The sequence below is a fragment of the Mastacembelus armatus genome, chromosome 9 (assembly GCF_900324485.2).
Source record: "Mastacembelus armatus chromosome 9, fMasArm1.2, whole genome shotgun sequence".
NCBI classification, from domain to species: domain Eukaryota; kingdom Metazoa; phylum Chordata; class Actinopteri; order Synbranchiformes; family Mastacembelidae; genus Mastacembelus; species Mastacembelus armatus.
The window spans coordinates 6,650,317-6,668,870 of NC_046641.1; the positions used below are offsets into that span (position 1 = coordinate 6,650,317).

The 18,554-nt window shown below is 42.7% G+C and overlaps 1 protein-coding gene across 10 annotated transcripts in view; it reads right to left on the reverse strand.

Annotated features, from left to right (window-relative positions):
* ncor2 (nuclear receptor corepressor 2) overlaps positions 1–18,554 on the reverse strand; it is an 82,016-nt gene that overhangs the window by 13,241 nt on the left and 50,221 nt on the right. For 5 of the 10 annotated variants that reach the window (XM_026322855.2, XM_026322854.2, XM_026322857.2 and 2 more), the window contains exons 16-30: positions 16,092–16,252; positions 14,946–15,008; positions 9,589–9,731; positions 9,282–9,441; positions 8,242–8,665; positions 6,669–6,789; positions 5,884–6,148; positions 4,614–4,778; positions 4,346–4,482; positions 4,054–4,153; positions 3,779–3,886; positions 2,849–2,952; positions 716–866; positions 350–499; positions 169–243 (exon numbers count right to left, since the gene is read on the reverse strand). In XM_026322855.2, the coding sequence (XP_026178640.1) occupies positions 169–243; positions 350–499; positions 716–866; positions 2,849–2,952; positions 3,779–3,886; positions 4,054–4,153; positions 4,346–4,482; positions 4,614–4,778; positions 5,884–6,148; positions 6,669–6,789; positions 8,242–8,665; positions 9,282–9,441; positions 9,589–9,731; positions 14,946–15,008; positions 16,092–16,252 (2,327 nt within the window). The remainder of the gene's footprint in view (positions 1–168; positions 244–349; positions 500–715; positions 867–2,848; positions 2,953–3,778; positions 3,887–4,053; positions 4,154–4,345; positions 4,483–4,613; positions 4,779–5,883; positions 6,149–6,668; positions 6,790–8,241; positions 8,666–9,281; positions 9,442–9,588; positions 9,732–14,945; positions 15,009–16,091; positions 16,253–18,554) is intronic. The other 5 variants (XM_026322856.2, XM_026322863.1, XM_026322860.1 and 2 more) reach the window with 2 other exon arrangements.

An 18,554-nucleotide genomic window follows, 5' to 3' on the forward strand; every position in this document is an offset into this window, starting at 1 on the left:
GTCATTCCTTCAGACCCCAGATGCAGTTTTTTCTTGCATCTTTTCCTTACATCGCAAGTGGAGGAAATGTAAGAGATGCAAGAAGCGGAACTGGGATTCACCAATGTTAGTCTGCTTCTCTTCTAAAGCTTCAAAAGGACTTTCTTTTTTACTGAAGTGTTCACTTACCTTGTGAGATGGATCCCCGGATGTGATGATGGTGTGGACTGTCCCTGTCATGAGGCATGGCTCGACCAATCAGACCTAAAGTAGAGCGGAAGCAGTGGGCAGACAGGTAAATATGATTAAACAAGTGTGATTACATCCAGTTGTCTTTAGTAACAGAGTGTTAAGTGGGGTTGTCCCTTACCTTCACAGTTGGCAGCAGACAGTGAATCCCTCACAGGCAGTCCTCTCGAGATGCCTCCCTCCATAGCATCATAAGAACGTTTCAGGCCCAAAATTTCACCAGGATGCCCAGGAACTCTGCCCTCATCTTTAGGGGTCTGAGAAGCTGCGCCTACAAATGTAAATATGTTACAATATTGGGTAAACAAAAACTTTCAATATAGGGACAATGGTCACTGACATCCAATAAACCATATGAATGCAGTATAGTTCTTGCAAGGTTAACTCAGGAAAAGCTGTCCCATTTGCAGGGCTTGTGAGAGATCAAAAATGAAAGTGACTGATGATTGTGGAATAAAGTTTGCTGTAGCCTAGGTGAGGTACTCACGGTCATATGTGAGAATGTGCCCACTGATGCCCTCATAGACCACATGGCCTTTGGACACTTGCTCATCCCGCTCCCTCTCAGCTCGGCTGGCGCTGTCCTCTGTGATCAGCCGGGTTATGGTTCCCTTATACAGCACATCAGCCGGTGTACCCTGTGGTGAGGAGAGGAGAGATGAGACCTGCACTTTATCGTTTCAGTGAGTGAGAAAGTTCATGTCTGATTATGATTTTGACATGACAAACTGTGGCAAGGTCTGTTCTAGCAAACTGCAACAGTAAAGTTCACAAATGAGTCTCATATTACACCACTGAAAACTTTGCAACTCATACCGCTACAATATCAAAATGATTACACTAAACAGTCAATTCTGGCATACAAGCTAAATGGTATTTATTAAGGGTTTGCAGTTATAGCTAACTATGTTCTGTTATAAAGCGCATTAATAAAAATGTGTTTATACTATAGCATAGAATGACAATTAATGAGTCAGCGCATGGCAATGATACAACAATAGCACAGTTAGCAAGAAGATGACTGGGAACACTTTTTCATGACTGCTGAGCTGGATGCCGTTTGTAATGCTGTGCTGTTGAGCTTCCTTGAACTATTTTGCCCCCCGAGTGATTGTTACAATGGCAAATAATAGAGATCTCAATAAATAAATTAAAAAATAAACACAAATAGTTTGAAGCATGAAGTAGTACTCCCTGAAGAGGCAGAGGTATAGCCATTAGGCTAAAGATGACAATGGGCTGCTTTGTTAAAACCACACATCCCTCGTACCCACAGTATGAGTCATTTTTTTCTACACTGCTAGGTGAAGAGATGAGAGCAGGGGCGGATGGTTGAGTAGGAGACACAGTAGTGCCTCAGATCGCATTTCTGTTGTTGACTGCAGTTTTTCCAAGAAGACACTGCTGAATGTAAGGGGCAGGACTAGAAGGCTTTGCTATGATGGGGGTTTCTGTTTACATGATCAGATGGCACTGACCAAAGCAATCCTCACCTACACCCTGTCAAAGTATACCACTGCCATACTTGGGTGCGTACATGCACGCCTATCAATCCATCCAGTTGCAAGTTTAACAAACAAACGAGGTGTGCGTAGATAATAGCACTAATCATGCTCCATTGCTAATGTATGGAGGTGAATAACAATCTCTTCAATGAAAGATTTCTTGCTTGCCAGTTGGATGTGATATTACAGTGGGTATATCAATGACTGGATTTAGCCAGTGTCTAGAGTAAATACACAAATAAAAGAAAGAACAGATATGGTACAGTGTGTACCTGTTGCCAGGGTAACAGAGCCACTCCACGCTGTGGTTATGTCACAGCAGCAGGGAAATCCAGCAGCCACAGCACTTGTCCTGCCTCATGATCTCTCAACAGCTCTGTTGTCTACCTTTTATCTTGAGTATACAAATTAATGCCCAGGAACACACGTGCTGCTAGGTCTGATGGTAGTGGCTTTAAATGGAATGGGCACGCAACAAATGACAGCACTGATACAGGCAAAACTAGTGTGAAAACCATCAGAAAAGATGAGGGACAGTAATAACAGTGGGTGTGGGTTGTTTGTGTACAGCTATGCATACTACTGACGCCGTAAAATAACATGCTGACAGCATGCAAAAGAGTACAAAACCTGAGTGCACCACTCCAGCACAGTAATCAGTGGAAAAATAGAGGGCAAAATATTATCTGCTATATAATAATTGGTATAATAACACTCCCCTAAACCCACATGTTGGTTCATTTACAGTGGCTCACATATTTTAATGCATTTCAGAGTTTCTGCAGAGGTTCTCCAAATAAAGGGGAAGAGAACTGTTTGCCAGTTGTCTGTTGTAATGCACTACTCAAACATGAACACTGTCAGCAGAATACTGATAATACACTTAGACCATGATCACCACACCCAACACAGCAATAAACTGTACGAATGGCGGATACTGTAACGGTGAAAACACTGTGATAGTAAAGGTTACCATAAGCTTCATATAGAAACTAAACAGCAAAACTTTACTGCAATTGCAAAAAAAATAATAATTTGGATGTTTCATAACTCCTGTTTAGCAGCGTGATGAAGAACTGAGATCTAGCTTCAGAAATGTGTTGGTCTAAGCTTACCTGAGTAATAGAGCCCCCTCGGTAGGAGACTGAGGAATCTGGATGCATTCTGGTCCCAGGGATGCCTTTAGTGATACTACCCCCTTGAACAGCTGGAATAGAAGCTGCAAAGACAGTAAGAAAGAATTAGCTGTTACTATAAACCAAAGTGTAAATAATGTATGAACGGTAGCTAAGGTGGAACACAATATGAACAATAACTGGTAATTAGGGTTTGCAAAATGTTCTGCCCAAAAAACCTGTGCTCTGAGCACAGCTGCAATCAAAGCCAATGCTACAGGATCCCTTTTTTGTTATTAATTGAAAATTTCAGTCTAAACACGAAACCTAAACTAATAGACCAGAGTGAAAGCACGGTTTCCTTAAGGTTTCCACGTTTATTTAAAACAAAAATTGAAATGCTGATGCATCACTTGCAGTAATCACAGCTCAAATCTTCTTCAGTATGAACAGCATGTACCAGCTTTGCACACAAAGATTTGGGCATTTTCTCCCATTCTTCAAGCTCTGTTAGATTAGATGAGCTTCAGTGAACTCGCCTCCCCATTGACTTTCAACTGAGATTTAAGTCTAGTCTGGAACACTCAAACACATTCAGTGACTTGGCACAAAGTCACTCTAGTGTTGTCCTGGGTACATACCACAGGTCAGTGTCATGCTGGGGAGGTAAATCCTTTCAGCATGACAAAATTCATTATATTAATTTGTTATTCAAGGGTTTATGGCACCTTGAAAAATGTATTCAGTTTCAAGCAAACCTGTGATGCATCAAAACTTGGAAAAAAATGAGCCTGAATTCTTTCCAAGCAGCCTTGGTATCATTCTTCACCCACTGAATAACACAGGATGAGGAAAATGTAGAAGCAAAAGACGAGTACAAGTTCACTGTACAGTTTAACATAATGAAATCAGAAAAGATGAGCCACACACCACGTCCAGCAGCACTATCATGAGGCGCCCCCTGGGTTGACAGGTTGTCAGCTTGAGAGGACGAGCTGCGAGGGGACAACTGTTCCTGCTTTATCACTGGGAAATGCCCTGTTGTATAATGCATGACAGTTTGGGAAAAGGAATAAATGAGAAATGGGAATGAGAAATACATACTGTATCTATGGTGATGCAACAGATCAGCCCCATTGTCAAGTGGTAAGTGTATGGTAGAAGAAGGCAACCAACAGGAAAAAAAAAATCCTGACAATACTTACCCACTTTTCTCTGATCCATCCAAGACAATCCCATCTGTGTGGGTGTCATCTTCCCATGGTCCAACCCATGAGCTGGGCTGTGCATTTGCACTGGGGTGCCCTGAAGAAATAGGTATTTGGTTAATGGAGATATGCAGTAGCATATCATTCTTCTATTCCATAAAAAAAAAAAAAAAATCTTCATATGCTAGATTTAAATGCACTACTTGAAAAGCTATTTTCAACTATTACAATTTCATGATTTCTATCAGCTATGTCCAAAGCCGTAACGTTCCTTTATGCAGTGCTATACCTGTGTGATAGAGCCCCCTGGCTTGGAGGAGGAAATAAGAGGTGGTGGCTCCGGCATTGTGAGAGGCCTCACTGCTGCTAGCCTTCCACCATCCTGTGGCAGACTGGAGAGTGAGGGGTGGACTCCCTGCTGGAAGGCTGTGGGTTCAGAAAGGGTGAGATTTGACTGATCTTATTTCTGGGAGAGTTTCTAGAGGCAATTTAGCAGAAGTAGTTCCCATAAAACAATTTACAATATTTATTACAACTGACGCTTGTTAAAAACTCACAGTTGAAGTGGAGCAAATGTTGGTCATGGCTGATCTTGGCCATTTCTCTTGGAGACATAGGGTAGGGAGAGAGAACTGGGCGACCCAAGTTAGAGGTTCTTAGGTCATCAGGGCCGAGTGCCTGCTTCTTGGCCTCACCATGCAAAGAGAAAATCTGGGGCTTTTCTGCAACAGCAACACACAAGCAGGAGTCAGGATTAAAACACTGCACTCAACTAGACCTCAACTGATCCAAGACATTGTCCTTTTGACACTGCTTGCTCATTGCTGTCAGCACCAGTCAATGCCATGAGCATAAGCACATACAGAAGAAGCTCTCTCACCACTTCCCAGGCAGGGCGAAAGAAACACTACTGAGTGACTACTGGTAACATTTGGTTTCAGATACACACAGAGAAGTCCAACAGAGGAGGCGACTCCTGAAGATGGAATTTGAAAGGAATGAGGCAAGAGCAAGGGATGGACCTACTTAATCTCTGCAGAACAGAGTCAGTAACTACGTCTTGTTGCCTGCCAGCTCTCAAGGGATGCTAAACCACAGATCATTGTGTCCTCACAAAACGTATTTGACATTAATACTATTACAACATGGTGTGAATCTACACCTGCCTCTGTAGCAGGTCTTTTTAAATCTTCTCCTTTCATAAAGTCATGTAAACACTGTTGCTGTGCCCTGTTGGTTTCTAAAAGACCTGCCTTTCTCTGGAGTGTTGCTAAAGGTCTGTGCTCTCAGAGATGCACATTTCATAAGCTCACAATAAGTGCACTCAACTGACTATATTCCCTTCTGGGTCAGTAACAATACTGGATCATTTATCAGTTCCCCTCTCCATGAGTGTCCCAGAAACACTCGAATACCCTAAACACTAGAGAACACAGACTCAAGGTTAGAGCATGCAGCAAGGACCAACTAAGTAAAACCAGGTCACAGGCTACTAGTTCGAAGCACTTTCACTGAATTCCACTTTCATTAATGTTATTATTCCACATGTATAGTGCTATCATTGTTTTTGTAAATCCATTTATCCTATAAAACTGGACAACTGTAGAGTTGTACAATTGTGCAGACAACCACCTTGCAGTAAAGTGACAGCAGGTATCAAATAAAAAGAAAATCATGGGATGGGAAAAAGGCAGAGGTAGACATTAACATGCAACAGAAGCCATAAACTGCAAGAGGGGTTCTACATTCAGCAGATAAACTTTAGTGTCTAAATGAGTTCACAGTCAACACAAGCAAGTTTTTCTGTAATGATGAAGGTGTGCATACCATCTTTATCATTGTTGGAAGGGCTACGTGGGCGAACACGAGGGCTGCTGCTGTGAAGAGCCTCCCTGTCTCTGTCTGCCTGCTGGGTGTATGCCTGCTGTTTGCCTAGCTGGCCTGAAAGCTGCTGCTGCTGCTGTTTGACCTCCTGAGAGGACTCCCCGTGAGCCATGGTGATCTGTTGCTGGTAGAGCGCCAGGGCGTGAGGAGGGAGCACTGCCTTGCCACCCCCACTCCGCTGACTGCTCTGCATGGAGGCCTCTGGTATCTACACACAGGACAAGAGGCAAAGAAAAGGGGTTATAAAAAATCCACCACACAAATAACATAAACTGGGACCTAGCTGGCACTTGACATATGGTTAGCCACATACAGTATCTGATAAACATGATAGCTAATAACCATCTCTTATTTCTAGGTAAGGTAAGGTTTCCCTAATGCTTGGCATCTTATTTCTACTCCACAAAGCAATCTATCTGATCATCCTCCATCTGGCTGGCTTATCTTATACAAATACGACTTAACAATTTCACCTGCTATACCCTTATCTCTGTAAGCAGAGAGACAGGGATAGCGTTGGTACCACAGCAATGAACGAGTGTGAGCGTGTGTTTGTGTGTGCATGAGCTGGGCAAATCAGTTTTCTGTTACAAAACACTACCAGGGTTAAAGGTGCTTTCCAAGGCTGGAAAAGCCAAGATGTTCTTCAACACGCTATTGTGTAACGTGTGAGAAAACAAAATTTTAATAAAATATACTACACACTATAAAAATAAGCAGTGACTCACAATAGGTGGTATAGCAGCAGCCCTCTGTTTAAGCTGTTTCAGGTCCATGGGTTTCTGCAGTGGGGAGGATATTACCCCATCATGAGTGTAGTTCAGCAGACTTGGCCGTGGGGAAGTCATTCTGCACACAATGACAGAAATATGTTAGCTGGAGAGAAGAGGCAGATGAGGGTAGGGGGCACAACATGTCCTATGCCTGCACAACTTGGCCACAAAACTGCTTTCTGTAATTCGCTCTGTCCAGTTGAATCCAAATACAACTACTTATTAGAAAACTCAGTGATATAAAGTAAAAAAAAAAAAAATTACAAAATAGCAGAGGTTCTGACTGTGTTTCCATCCCACTTGCTTGCCTACATGTTTCCCCAAAAGACAAGCACATTTACAAATCCTTACTACATATATAAGCTTTAAAATGATGTGGGAAAGCAGACATATATGGGGCGTGTGTGTATGTATACACTCATATTTCTACCTTTAATTACCATTTTGAATATATTTCCATCCAAATGAGGACACTTTCTCAAAGTTAGGACATTTGGTCCGTCCTCACTTTTTCAGACTCCTGTTTGAGAGCTAACACTTGGATTTAGGATTAAGGTTAGAACTAGGTTTAGGTTAGTGTCAGGGTTAGGGTCTAGGGAATATATTATGTCAATGAGTGTCGTCACAAAGATAGAAATATAAGTATGTACTGTATATGTGTGTGCTGGTGATGTGTATGTAGGATATGTGTTATCACAGCTGGTGGCTATGAAAAAGAATTACAATAATCCATATCCATATCTTGCACATCTGTCAAATGCATACAATATTCTTTGAATCACAGACGGATACACACTGATGTACAGCAACACAAAAGTGTGTATATACACACACACGTGCGTGGGCACACATGCATCCACACTCGCTCCTTTTGTTTGCTTTGGCAGATAGGGCAGCGTTTCCCTTGGCTCTGCCAGTACATGCAGTCTGCTGTCATGGAAAAAAATTTAACAAATGCTGTGCAAACAAGACAAATCACTCCTCCCATACACTTTGACACCCTTTTCTTGTGGCCTCATTTTCTCATATATATATATATATATATACACACAGACACACACACACACACACACACATATATATATATATATATATATATATATATATATATATATATATATAAATATAAATATGTGTGTGTGTGTCTGTGTGTACTTTTCTCATTCATACAAACTGTAAATACTAACCCGGGTTGATAGAAAAGAGCAACCTGTGGTGTATACACACACTGCTAAATATGGCTTCACTGCTGTACAGTGTATCTAGGCAACTAATAAGACTTCAAAACCATCACTGCTTTATTTTCTGCTATGGTAGACCAGAGAAGTAGGACATCTACAGTAGTAAAGCACTGTTCAAAAAGTGGCCGCCCTTTGAAACTAATAATGTCAATCAGGACAGATGATGTCATAATATAATAAAATGGGAAAGAGACAGTAAGACATTATCTATCTCAGTGAAAGAGAAATAATCGTAATCATTTCCACTAAACCTCAAGAGTAAGAACTGAGTAAGAAGTAAGAATTACCTGTTCTTATCTGTGCTGTCCGTCTCCTCCACTTCATCAGCGCTGCAGGTAGCACTTGAGTCACTATCCCCATGGGAGCCTGTTTTGGCCCCATGGTCCTTTTTGGAGCTCTTGGTGGTGCTTTTGACTTCCTCTGTCTCTGCTGTGGGAGGTTTTCTATCTGTGGCATCACTGGGTTGTGCTGGCTGCTCTTTGTTGGGCTCCCCTGTCTCAGTCTTTATCTCTTGCTTGATGGTAGAGTCAACTTCTTCTTTTACTGGAGGCTTCTCATCATCTGCCTGGCCCATGTCTGACCTGGACGCCTCCTTGTCCCCAGAGTTGGAGCTGGCCTTTGACCTGCTTGAGCCTTCCTCCTGAGCTTTGCTGTCCTCAGATGAGTGTGGTGAGGGCAAGCTCTCTGTGTCAGAGCTGTTGTTGGCTCCACCTGGCAGGGACAGAGGTCAAAAGGAAACAGATCAGAAGACAGGATACTTTTATGTGTATCGCTGCAGAACTAACTCAAGCTAACTGGCAGCTAGTCAAAGAGTTCAGCTGTTATTTTATATTAAATTCACTCTGTGGCCACATGATTAGGCATACCCGCACAAATACAACAGTTCAGCCCTAAAATCTACTTTTGCAAAAAGAAAATCATTTAACCGCTTATTGTTACTAACCGCTTATTTTGGTTTGCAGGAGGGTTGAATGAGATATTATATTGGGAGCAGTTTCAAACGTTTTGCTCTCTAGATTTACAAATACCAGGTGCTAAGAATATTAGAAACATTCAACACAACACAGCCAAGTACAACCCCATCACTAACTGCATGTTATAAGACTGGCAATGGTAGAACTGGTGGAAGATCTGTTGTACTGGATTGCATTAAGTTAAATTTACCTCTACCTAATAACATGTCTAAAGAATGTACATTAAAGACATTCATTTTGCTTTATGCAGTACATACACATCTAAATGCTGTTGCACAGAACTATGGTAGAACAATTTTAAATGCTGCTAAATAGTATATATACTGAAATAAAATGGCATCCTGGTGGTGTACCTTCTCCATCTTCAGGGGCCTCCTCTTCATTGCCGCTGGCTCCTGAACCCTCCATCATTTCCTCCTCTGCTGCATACGGGGTACTGGCCTCCTCATTCTGTAGGGCTTTGCCCCTACGACGAGCCTTTCGTTCCTTCTCCTGGGCCAAAACAAACACACACTAAATAAAAACAGCACAGGAAACAAACAGTTCAAAATCAAAAAGAAAACCAGAAATAATCTTATAGCTTAGTGGTAGACAAAAATCATAAACAACTTCATGCACATGACGTGGTACTATATGGCTCAGAAATTTCCCTGCTCTTACAGATTTCATTTTATGCTGCTGCAGAATCTCATCCAGTTTCTGCCTCTTCTTGTAGTTGAAGTAGAAGTTCTTGCATTGTGACACAGTTTTTGATCCCACCATTTTGGCGATGGCAGACCAATTCCTACCATACTGGAGAAGGCCTGGAATTAACAGATGGATAAGAAGTGAGATTAGGATACAAAAGGAACAAAGACTGACATGGATGATATGGGACTGTGTTTCCACACAATTTGAAATTTTGCCTTTGATGGAGGAAAAAAAAAAAATGCAAGCTGCACAAAGTGAAAAACATTGTAAATTTCATGCTGATTTTGGTTCATCTATACAAACTATCTCCAATCGCAATATCTTGATGGACACAGTATGGAAGTCGCTCAACGGTAACTCAATAGCCAAAAAACATCTGTCTACAGTCAGAACTGCAGGACAGCCTGGGAATTTGGTGCACAATGCAAAATAGACACAGTCCCCTTCTTCCAGCAGCAGCATGGCTTGATGCCATACACTTCCACAGTAAAGACAGAGAAATACAGAGATACAGAGCGAGAGAGATACAGAAAGAAAGAGATACAGAGAGTAACCGAGAGAGAGAGAGATACAGAGAGTAACCGAGAGAGAGAGAGATACAGAGAGTAACCGAGAGAGAGAGCAATAGAGAGAGACAGAGAGAGAGCGAGAGGAGCAGTGGTGTGGTGCCGAACAGTCAGTCAAACCAATGACATCACTAACTCTCCCCACTAGGGTCACTCTGTGTCACATACTAACTGACTTTGATGTGACCCAGTTCCAAGAAACCCTGGTCCTTTACCCAGTCAACCACATGACTGTGTCTTACACAAGAGTCTACAGGCACACGGTGGGCCAGAGCTGTGATAGATCAACCTGTCAGGTAACACACACTGGCAACTGCTTTGAGTATGTGTGTTGGATGTAGCAAGCAGTCAGTGTGTATGTGCAAGTGAGTGAGAAGGATAGTGTAGAATTTGTTCTGGTGTCGTGTCCCCCCCCCCCCCCCCCCGAGTCTGCTGTTAGCTAAAGACAGCTCATTAACAGTGTGTGTTGTAAGAGGCTTAGCTTACACCACCCACTTGTTTCCTGTGCCTGCCTGACAGGTCCTGGCAACAGGACAACCTTTCAAAAGGCTGTTGTGACGGGGGGGGGGGGCTGGGATAACCTTGGACATGGGTGCAGAGGTCTCTGCATCTCATCACTTAATGGAGGCAGTAGGACAACATGCAGAACCCTGAGCCAGAGGAGAGTAAAGGACAGCTGCTTACAGCCCTGTCATTTCATTGACTTTATTAGTCAGAAAGACTGATGTTGGTACCGACACCGATATGATTAAATGATAGCTGCAACAAGTTGATCCCTTAGGTGTTTACAAGTTTACTTTCAAGTTATTTTCAACACTGTATTTATTTATGTATGCAGGAAAATGGATAATCAGTAAATGAAGATACATATAAAATACCTCACTCACTCCAAATATGATACAGACCACTGCATGATAACACTTCAATCCATCTCTTGCAAAGCCATATTTCAAATATCTTTGCCACATATAACTGACAATAAAACACTTTTTCCAAAAAGCCAGAAATGCTCTGTATCAACCTTGAAACATAAGATTCACAGTCCGCCTATTAATGCTAATATAAAAAGAACTACCATAACATGCAAAGGTAACCTTCAAGTCCAAGCTGCTGGTGTCTAAAAGCTACCACGCACTTACAACCTGTCAAGTGTTAAAAGTGGAAGATGGTTTTCAGCTGAAATATTCATGGCACTAAACACTAAATACATTGCGAGTAAAGCTTTTCGAAGAACAAAAAGAAAATAAAACCCATTGGCCTGACTCATTCCAAGAGAACTGAGACACGTGACCAGCACCTATTAACCTTTTACAGCAGTCTCACAAGAGGAGAGGAGGGGGCTGACTGCCCTACAAGATAGACACCCTCGAATTTGCCAGAGTACACACACACGCTGACTCAAAGAAACAGTGGCATGCAACCCTTTGCTGCACCCAGTGAATGTGAAGAATAACAAAGCAAATCATTGACTTAAAGTTAACTGTTATTTTGTTATGACCTTTAGCTACATGCAGTTTATTCTGTTGTATCATAGACCCGAAACACCATTCCAAGCAGCTATGGTTGACTTAGGGCCTTAGCTGCTGAAGCAACACACATGGAACAAACATCCAATCAGCAGCAGCAATACTGAAGCAGGTGGTAGCCTCACACCCAATCAGGACACTGTATTCTCATTAGCTCCTCCCAGAGAAAGTCCAATCAACACCAGGTGCAGCCAAAAAGTAGCTGTTCCTGTCTGTCACATGTCTGTCACTCCAGATGTCGTCTCGTAGCCTTGCTGTGGATAACACTATCAGATGGCCTGATCTCTAGAGGGCCAGCTGGGACGCTTTTCAGGGCTGGGCCTTCCGATCCAGAGCAGAAGAGATGAAAACAGCTCAGTCTTGGCGCGCTTCCTGCCAGCTGGCTTGATACTTGAGTCGGTGTCAGGTTGACACCCTCCAAAACAGCACATGCTCCTGGCCTCTCCCTTTCTTTTCCTCTCACTCAGTCCTCCCTGTGCTTCAGTGAGAGCTGGTCTGTTCTTCTCTGCCGTCTCTCCCCAATGGCGGTCGTCTGGGAAGACTTCCACAGGAAAGTGGGACTGTGGGGCGGTGCTATGTGTTCAGCCTCTCTCTCCCCTCATCTGATCTCTCCTCTATCTCTTTTTTCCACCCTCTCTCTCTCGGTCGGTCGGTCCCTCCTCCTACCTCTCTCTGCCAACAGGCATCGCGGCGCACAACACACACACACACACACACAAGTGAGTACACACTCACCGAACCCTCCCCTCTCTCTCTCTCTCTCTCTTGTTAATACTCTAGCACACAGATGTAACTTAGGCAGTCCAAGAGTAAACAAAGAGCAAAGAGAGCAGCCTAGACGGAGAGGAAAGAAAGACAGCGAGATGAGCCACTGCACCTATTAGGCAATGGAGAAAGGGAAAGGATACAGAAGTGGGGAGTAAGCAAAGAGAGAAGAGGGGGAAGGGAGGAGGAGGGATGATGTTGATACCATGAGAAGGCATAAAGGCTTTCAAATTTTTCCTGACTGACCTGCTTTTCATCTTGAATGTGACCTCTCTCCAGTCTATAACAACACAGAGTGCAGGGAGAGAGAAAGTGAGTGGGGGAAAGAGCCGCTTGCCAAATCTTCCACAGCTCTTGCCAATCTGGGTCGCTGCCATCTCCCATCCAAGGGAGATGGACAGAGCGAGAGACAGAGATAGATCAACAGTGGAGGGGAGAGAGAGAAACGATAATATGCCATTCTCTACCTGCTGCTCCTTGAAATGGGTTCTTCCAGCAAGCAGAACAGGGGCCATTATCCAGCTGCCTGCCTGCACCCAGGCAAAGCCTGCCAGATTAGTGCACTTACATAAACGCCAGCCAAGGAGGGTGCACATACAAACACACACAGCTTGGAGCAAGTGCACATAGACACCACCTTTGCTACACATTTCTTGTGTGCGTGCATGTGCACGTGCGCGCACACACACACACACACACACACACACACACACACGCAGGCAGGCAGGCAGAGCTGATAGATTTAAGAGAGGCTTTTCAAAGACTGGCTATCCCTTGTTTGAGGAACCAGTCTTTATGAGCGATGAAGACAAGAGTGATCCATCACCAAGTGTGGCCATGCCATCCTCGAAGGCAGCACTGGCTGGAATGCTGATGTCCTGCCAGGCACTATAAATGCCATTATTCAGATCTGTTTAGCTGAAGGGGATAAACACGTTAGCATAAGGACACCTAAGCCTATTTAAAACATATACATGCCAAGCACCTGTAAAGGAGAGCACCTTGACAAGCTTAGTTAGTGCTGCTTGTCTTAGTTCTTTGAAGGGGAATCCCTTTTTTCCGCATATGGAGGTGAATATACATTTTGGACAAAAAAAACAAAAAAAAAACAACTGCAAGAGCATCTCCCCCTCTTTGGCCCATGGTACTGTAACTGGGGTGCTATGGTTGTTGTTACATAAGCCCTTCATAGTGGCCCAGCTCCCAGCGAGATGCCAGGCTAATCCCCTGGGATGGAGCGCCCCACTAATCCTACTGCAGGAGAATGGAACTGAAGACATTAACCAGGATTACTACACAGGACTGTGTTCAAGCCAGGCCAGCACCAGTTATTGTGTAAAAAAAAAAAAAAAAAAAAAAAAAAAACAACCTTAAGAAAAACACCCGCATACATGTACAAACTCCCAAATTAGCGCGCACACACACAGCACGAGACAGATGTGATAACTCCTTTACTAGACCGAATGTGGTTTCAATATCATGTTCAAGCTGCTGATAGCTGTTGCAAGAGGCACTTCAGCTACTGCTGATTACAAGGAAGGACAGGTTAAATTAGTCAGAAGCAGAACTGAGAGTTACACAAAGCATGATGCCACATCATCTACAAATGGCCACAAAGCAGCTGCCTTGCAGTGAAATTGCGTTGAGTCATGTACTAAAACCAAGACCTGGCAATGCACAGACAATGCTTAAAACAGCCATCCAAGACCAAGACCAAGACCATGTCCATGTCCAAGATATCAAAACTCATCCATAAAAAATGCATTTAAAAACACAGCTTAGGAATTTGGTAAGGAGCAAGAGGTAAGGACATATAAAATTATTGCTTAAAGTACCCATCCACTTTTTGGAACACGTAAATCTGTCTTTTTATATATCCACACTGAAGAGCACCAGATCTGACTGCCAATCCCATGTAACTGATCAGTGAAGAATCCCTGTCAGGAAAGTACTACACCGTAGAAACCACTGAAGGCAAGGAGCTCATTCAGTCAGTAACTGACACTGTTGCACAGTATGTAACAAACACACACAGAAAACTGGTGCAAGAAAAATAGGCAGAATGTCAGGGATCTCTGTGAATCAGCCATAGACTCTGGGTAATCTACAGTCAGAGGCAATAAACAGGCAGAGTTAATGACTGCTGCATTTGCAGGGGCTAGCTGATAAGCGGCAGACTTTACAGCATGTTTGATAAAAAGACAGGCTGCTTTGACCCAGAGAGACCAAAAGAGCAACAGACTCAGTCTAGGCAGACTGACACATACACGCAGAGACACAACCTAGCAGCACATGGCGGTTGCTGCTTCACCAACAGGAAGTCACAGCCGCATCACTTGTCTATGCTTTCAATTAAAGAAAAAAGTGCTTGAATGGCGGCTAATGTACTTTGCTTTGGTATCACCATTAAAATACATAGTAACTGCAACACAGTGACATTTCATAACAGGAAAGGTATATTCTGTATTACCTTTTTTAGCAGTTTCCATCTCTTCTTCAGTCCAGCGAGAACTCTCATTCATCTCCAGATTGGCTGTTAAAAAATAGAGAAGCACCAAGTTAGAGAACGAGGGAGGAGGGGGGAGTGGGCAGCTGTCACAAAGTCAGTTAGGGAGTGACTGACAAGCGGAAAGGAAGGAGAGAGAGAAATCAGAAAGAAAAAAGAATAAGAGGGTGGGGGGCAGGGTAGCTAGTGCTGCTTGCCAGTGAGGCACTGCAGTGCGGGTCGCTAGGGACTGTTTGTTTTAGATGGAGGAAGCAGGAAATCCAAGGAGAGAAGTCAGTTAATGATTATAGACATAACAACTGGCTTCTCTCTGTGTACAGGCCATAAGCAAGGCTGACCCTGGCCCTGTGTGGCAGACAGCAGAGTAGTTCCCTGTGCTTATTGTATCCTCTATATAAACCTGTGAAGGGCACATTGGGCCAGCTAGCGCTGCTGCCAGCACGGGAACAAACAGGGGCAGAGGGGGGCAGCTGATGAGAGCCCCTATAGCCTGAGTCACCTGGGGATTCCCTGTGACTAACCCTGTGCTGCAGGAGCAACTGCAGCATGTACAATGCTGAAACATCAAAAATGTGTGTGCCTGCCTGGCTTACCATCTGCAAGGGAAAAAAAGCAGAGGGGAGACTGCTGATACATGGAGTATTTGTCCTTAAATAATACTTTGTTTTTTGCCACATTCTTTAAACTATGTATGACACACACTTACCATTTTTCACAGTTTTGATTTGTTATTATGCCATTTATGATTGACTGAGTGACAGACTGAATGTGAAGTCAATGAAGACAAAAAGAACAACAGTGCTCTCTTGTGGTATGGGACAGGAGACAGGAGAAGATGATGGGAGTAAACCCATTATTTACTTGCTCCTGACTAGTGCAAAGTGTTGGTTTCAACTATTTTATTTCATTGTTTTGTACCCACAGAAATAGCACATAAGCGCCGTTATAATCTAAAAATAAAGGTTCTTGTCATGGGTATATTGCAATGTTATAATTGGGATTCAATAGTTCATTCAATAATGTCTAGCCACATGCTAACTTTGCCTGACGTTAAAGTAACACTGGACAGAAGAGCAAACACGAATTTGGTGCAGTGAAGATGGGACTAACCAAGCTCATTGTTGAGGGGTGGTGTGGTGGTCTCCTCCACTTCACTGGTCATAGAGCGGGTGATGCGGCCTTTGCGGCGCCCCTGGCTGTTGGCTGTGCGTCGACCCTTGAAAGCCACAGTGGGCTCTTTGTCCTCTGCATCTTCTCCAGAGGTGTCGTCCCTGCATTTTAGAGATGTTAAAGTGAGCAAGACACACACAGGGTGCCTGGAGGTGTATATATGATGGGACAATGATGATTAATTATTTCATGTTTTTGTTGCCAAATAACCAAATGTTCTCAATCCCAGTGAGCATGTGTTTCACTGCAGAAGCTCACATTGAATGCAAAGAGCCCACTGACACAAGGAAGAACTCAAAGATTACTGAGGTACAGGCAGCAACACCTAGCAAGATGCCGAGTGTCTAGAAACGACTTTAGGCTATCATTGAGGCAAAAAATATTGCAACCAAATATTAAATATGATGACTAGTGAAATACAGGGACTAGAGGTGTCTCGATCAAGGTTTTTTTCCCCTGATCTGAGTCATTCAATACTGAGCATCTGCTGATACCGAGCCCCAATCCGATACTTTCCTAGATAATACATTTGCACAGTAAGCACTTAAAGTACAATCCATTTTTTTAAATTTCATATATGGCTTTTACGACAGTTCCACGGCATTGATTTTTGTTTGCTTCTCAACTAAATAGCCAGGTAAAGCAACTATGTCTTAAATAGGTCAATTCCACTTATGCCAGCAACAGTAATAGAAAAACCAGAACATTCAAATCACTAATGCAATCATAGTCCAACTTCAGAGCGGTATAACAGTATAACTGTACCATTCACAGTAGCAAACAAATACAAATCTAATTCTGCATTAGAGTAAAATGTGATGAACTGGAAAATGCAATTTCTGAAGAAACTGCGTTGGAATTGCTGCTGAAAAAAAGCTTGAGGTAAACTGTGTTGAAGCATGTTTTAAATTGCTATAAACTGTAGTGATATATTTTTGTATGAAGAAACACGGTAGCATTGAGATAGGAAAAGGAGAAAAGTGGATGAAGTGTGCAAAATGTATGCAATTAAAGAAGATTGCATGTACAATATCTGAATAAATGGAAGAGGTTTTTCAGAAAGAAAAAAAAAAATCTAAACAGCATGTAAAAATAAGAGTCTGATCATGTCCTGGGAGCAGACACCATGGCTGACATTAAAAATGGCCTCAGTTGGTGCCTGAAGCTGTATGCCAATAGCGAACTTCCATTTTAAGATCATGTTTCTGTTTCAGGCCTTTTATTTTGAGAAAATGCTATAGAAATGCTTTCATTTTGAAAGAACAAAGTGCTGAAGGAGACTCAATGGGAACCTATGTCAGAATCTGGACTTTATTTTGAATATTCATTATACTTCACAAAAATGTAATACCTTCCTATAAATGACTGTAGACTTTTATTGTCAAAGTCCAAACATGGCCTGCTGGGAGAAGACACCTGAGTCTGACGGCCTGAGCCGGTACCTAGAGCTGTATGCCAATAGCCAAAGTACATTTTAAGCTCATGTTACTGTTTCTTGGCTTTTATTTTGAAAGAATGCAAAATAAACGCTTTTAGTTTGAAAGCGCAACATGCTGTGTGGCATTGAGCTGAGAATGGTCCTCATGTGTAATGCAGTGGACATTAGGCAGCCAATCAGTCTAATTACCAACCACAGGCAGCTGTGGTCCCTGCTACTGCTGTGTGAGCTGTTGCGCTGGTGACCTGAGCCCAGTGTGGGAGGGGGAGTGACAGTGACACAGCACTTTCAGCAGGCACAGTACAGGAGAAGCTGAGAAAACTTCACCTCGCAAAATGGAGGACTACAGAAAAACTATAAGACCTATCAAAATTCCTATCAAATAATTCCTGCACTAGCAGAGCCAGAGCCAGCTTCAACAAAGAGACTGATCCATTTTTTGTGAAGAAAAAGAAGAATTCATGGCAAGTTAGAAACAATTCCTGAACCTCTTTTATAATGGGAGTGAATGAGAGATTGAGTGGTCAGTCTGGTTTTGGCCTGAATGAAGACAAATTTCTCTACCACTTTCACATATAAATTGTTTATGAAAGCTGAAAGTGTGACATAAAACACCTGTGTGACATAAAACAATGGCTTAGGCTGGAGCTCAATAAAGCCGATGCCAATCAGGTTTAAAAAAAAAAAAAAGGCTCAGTCAACCTCAGCACCAATCTTTGAGATTTGATCAGGACATCCCTAAGCGGGACAGCAACAATATATAAAAATAAAAATATTTGCAGGGTGCAGTATTGTGGGATATTAATCAAAATCACAAAACTATATCTTATTGTGTGTATAGATTACTAAAAATATGGTAAGATCTTACTATCAATACTGACAATATCTTTTCTGACACACAAAATATTGGACAATTCTAATTTTCAGTCAGACAAATTTAAATTTGCGTCCACCATCATCATGTC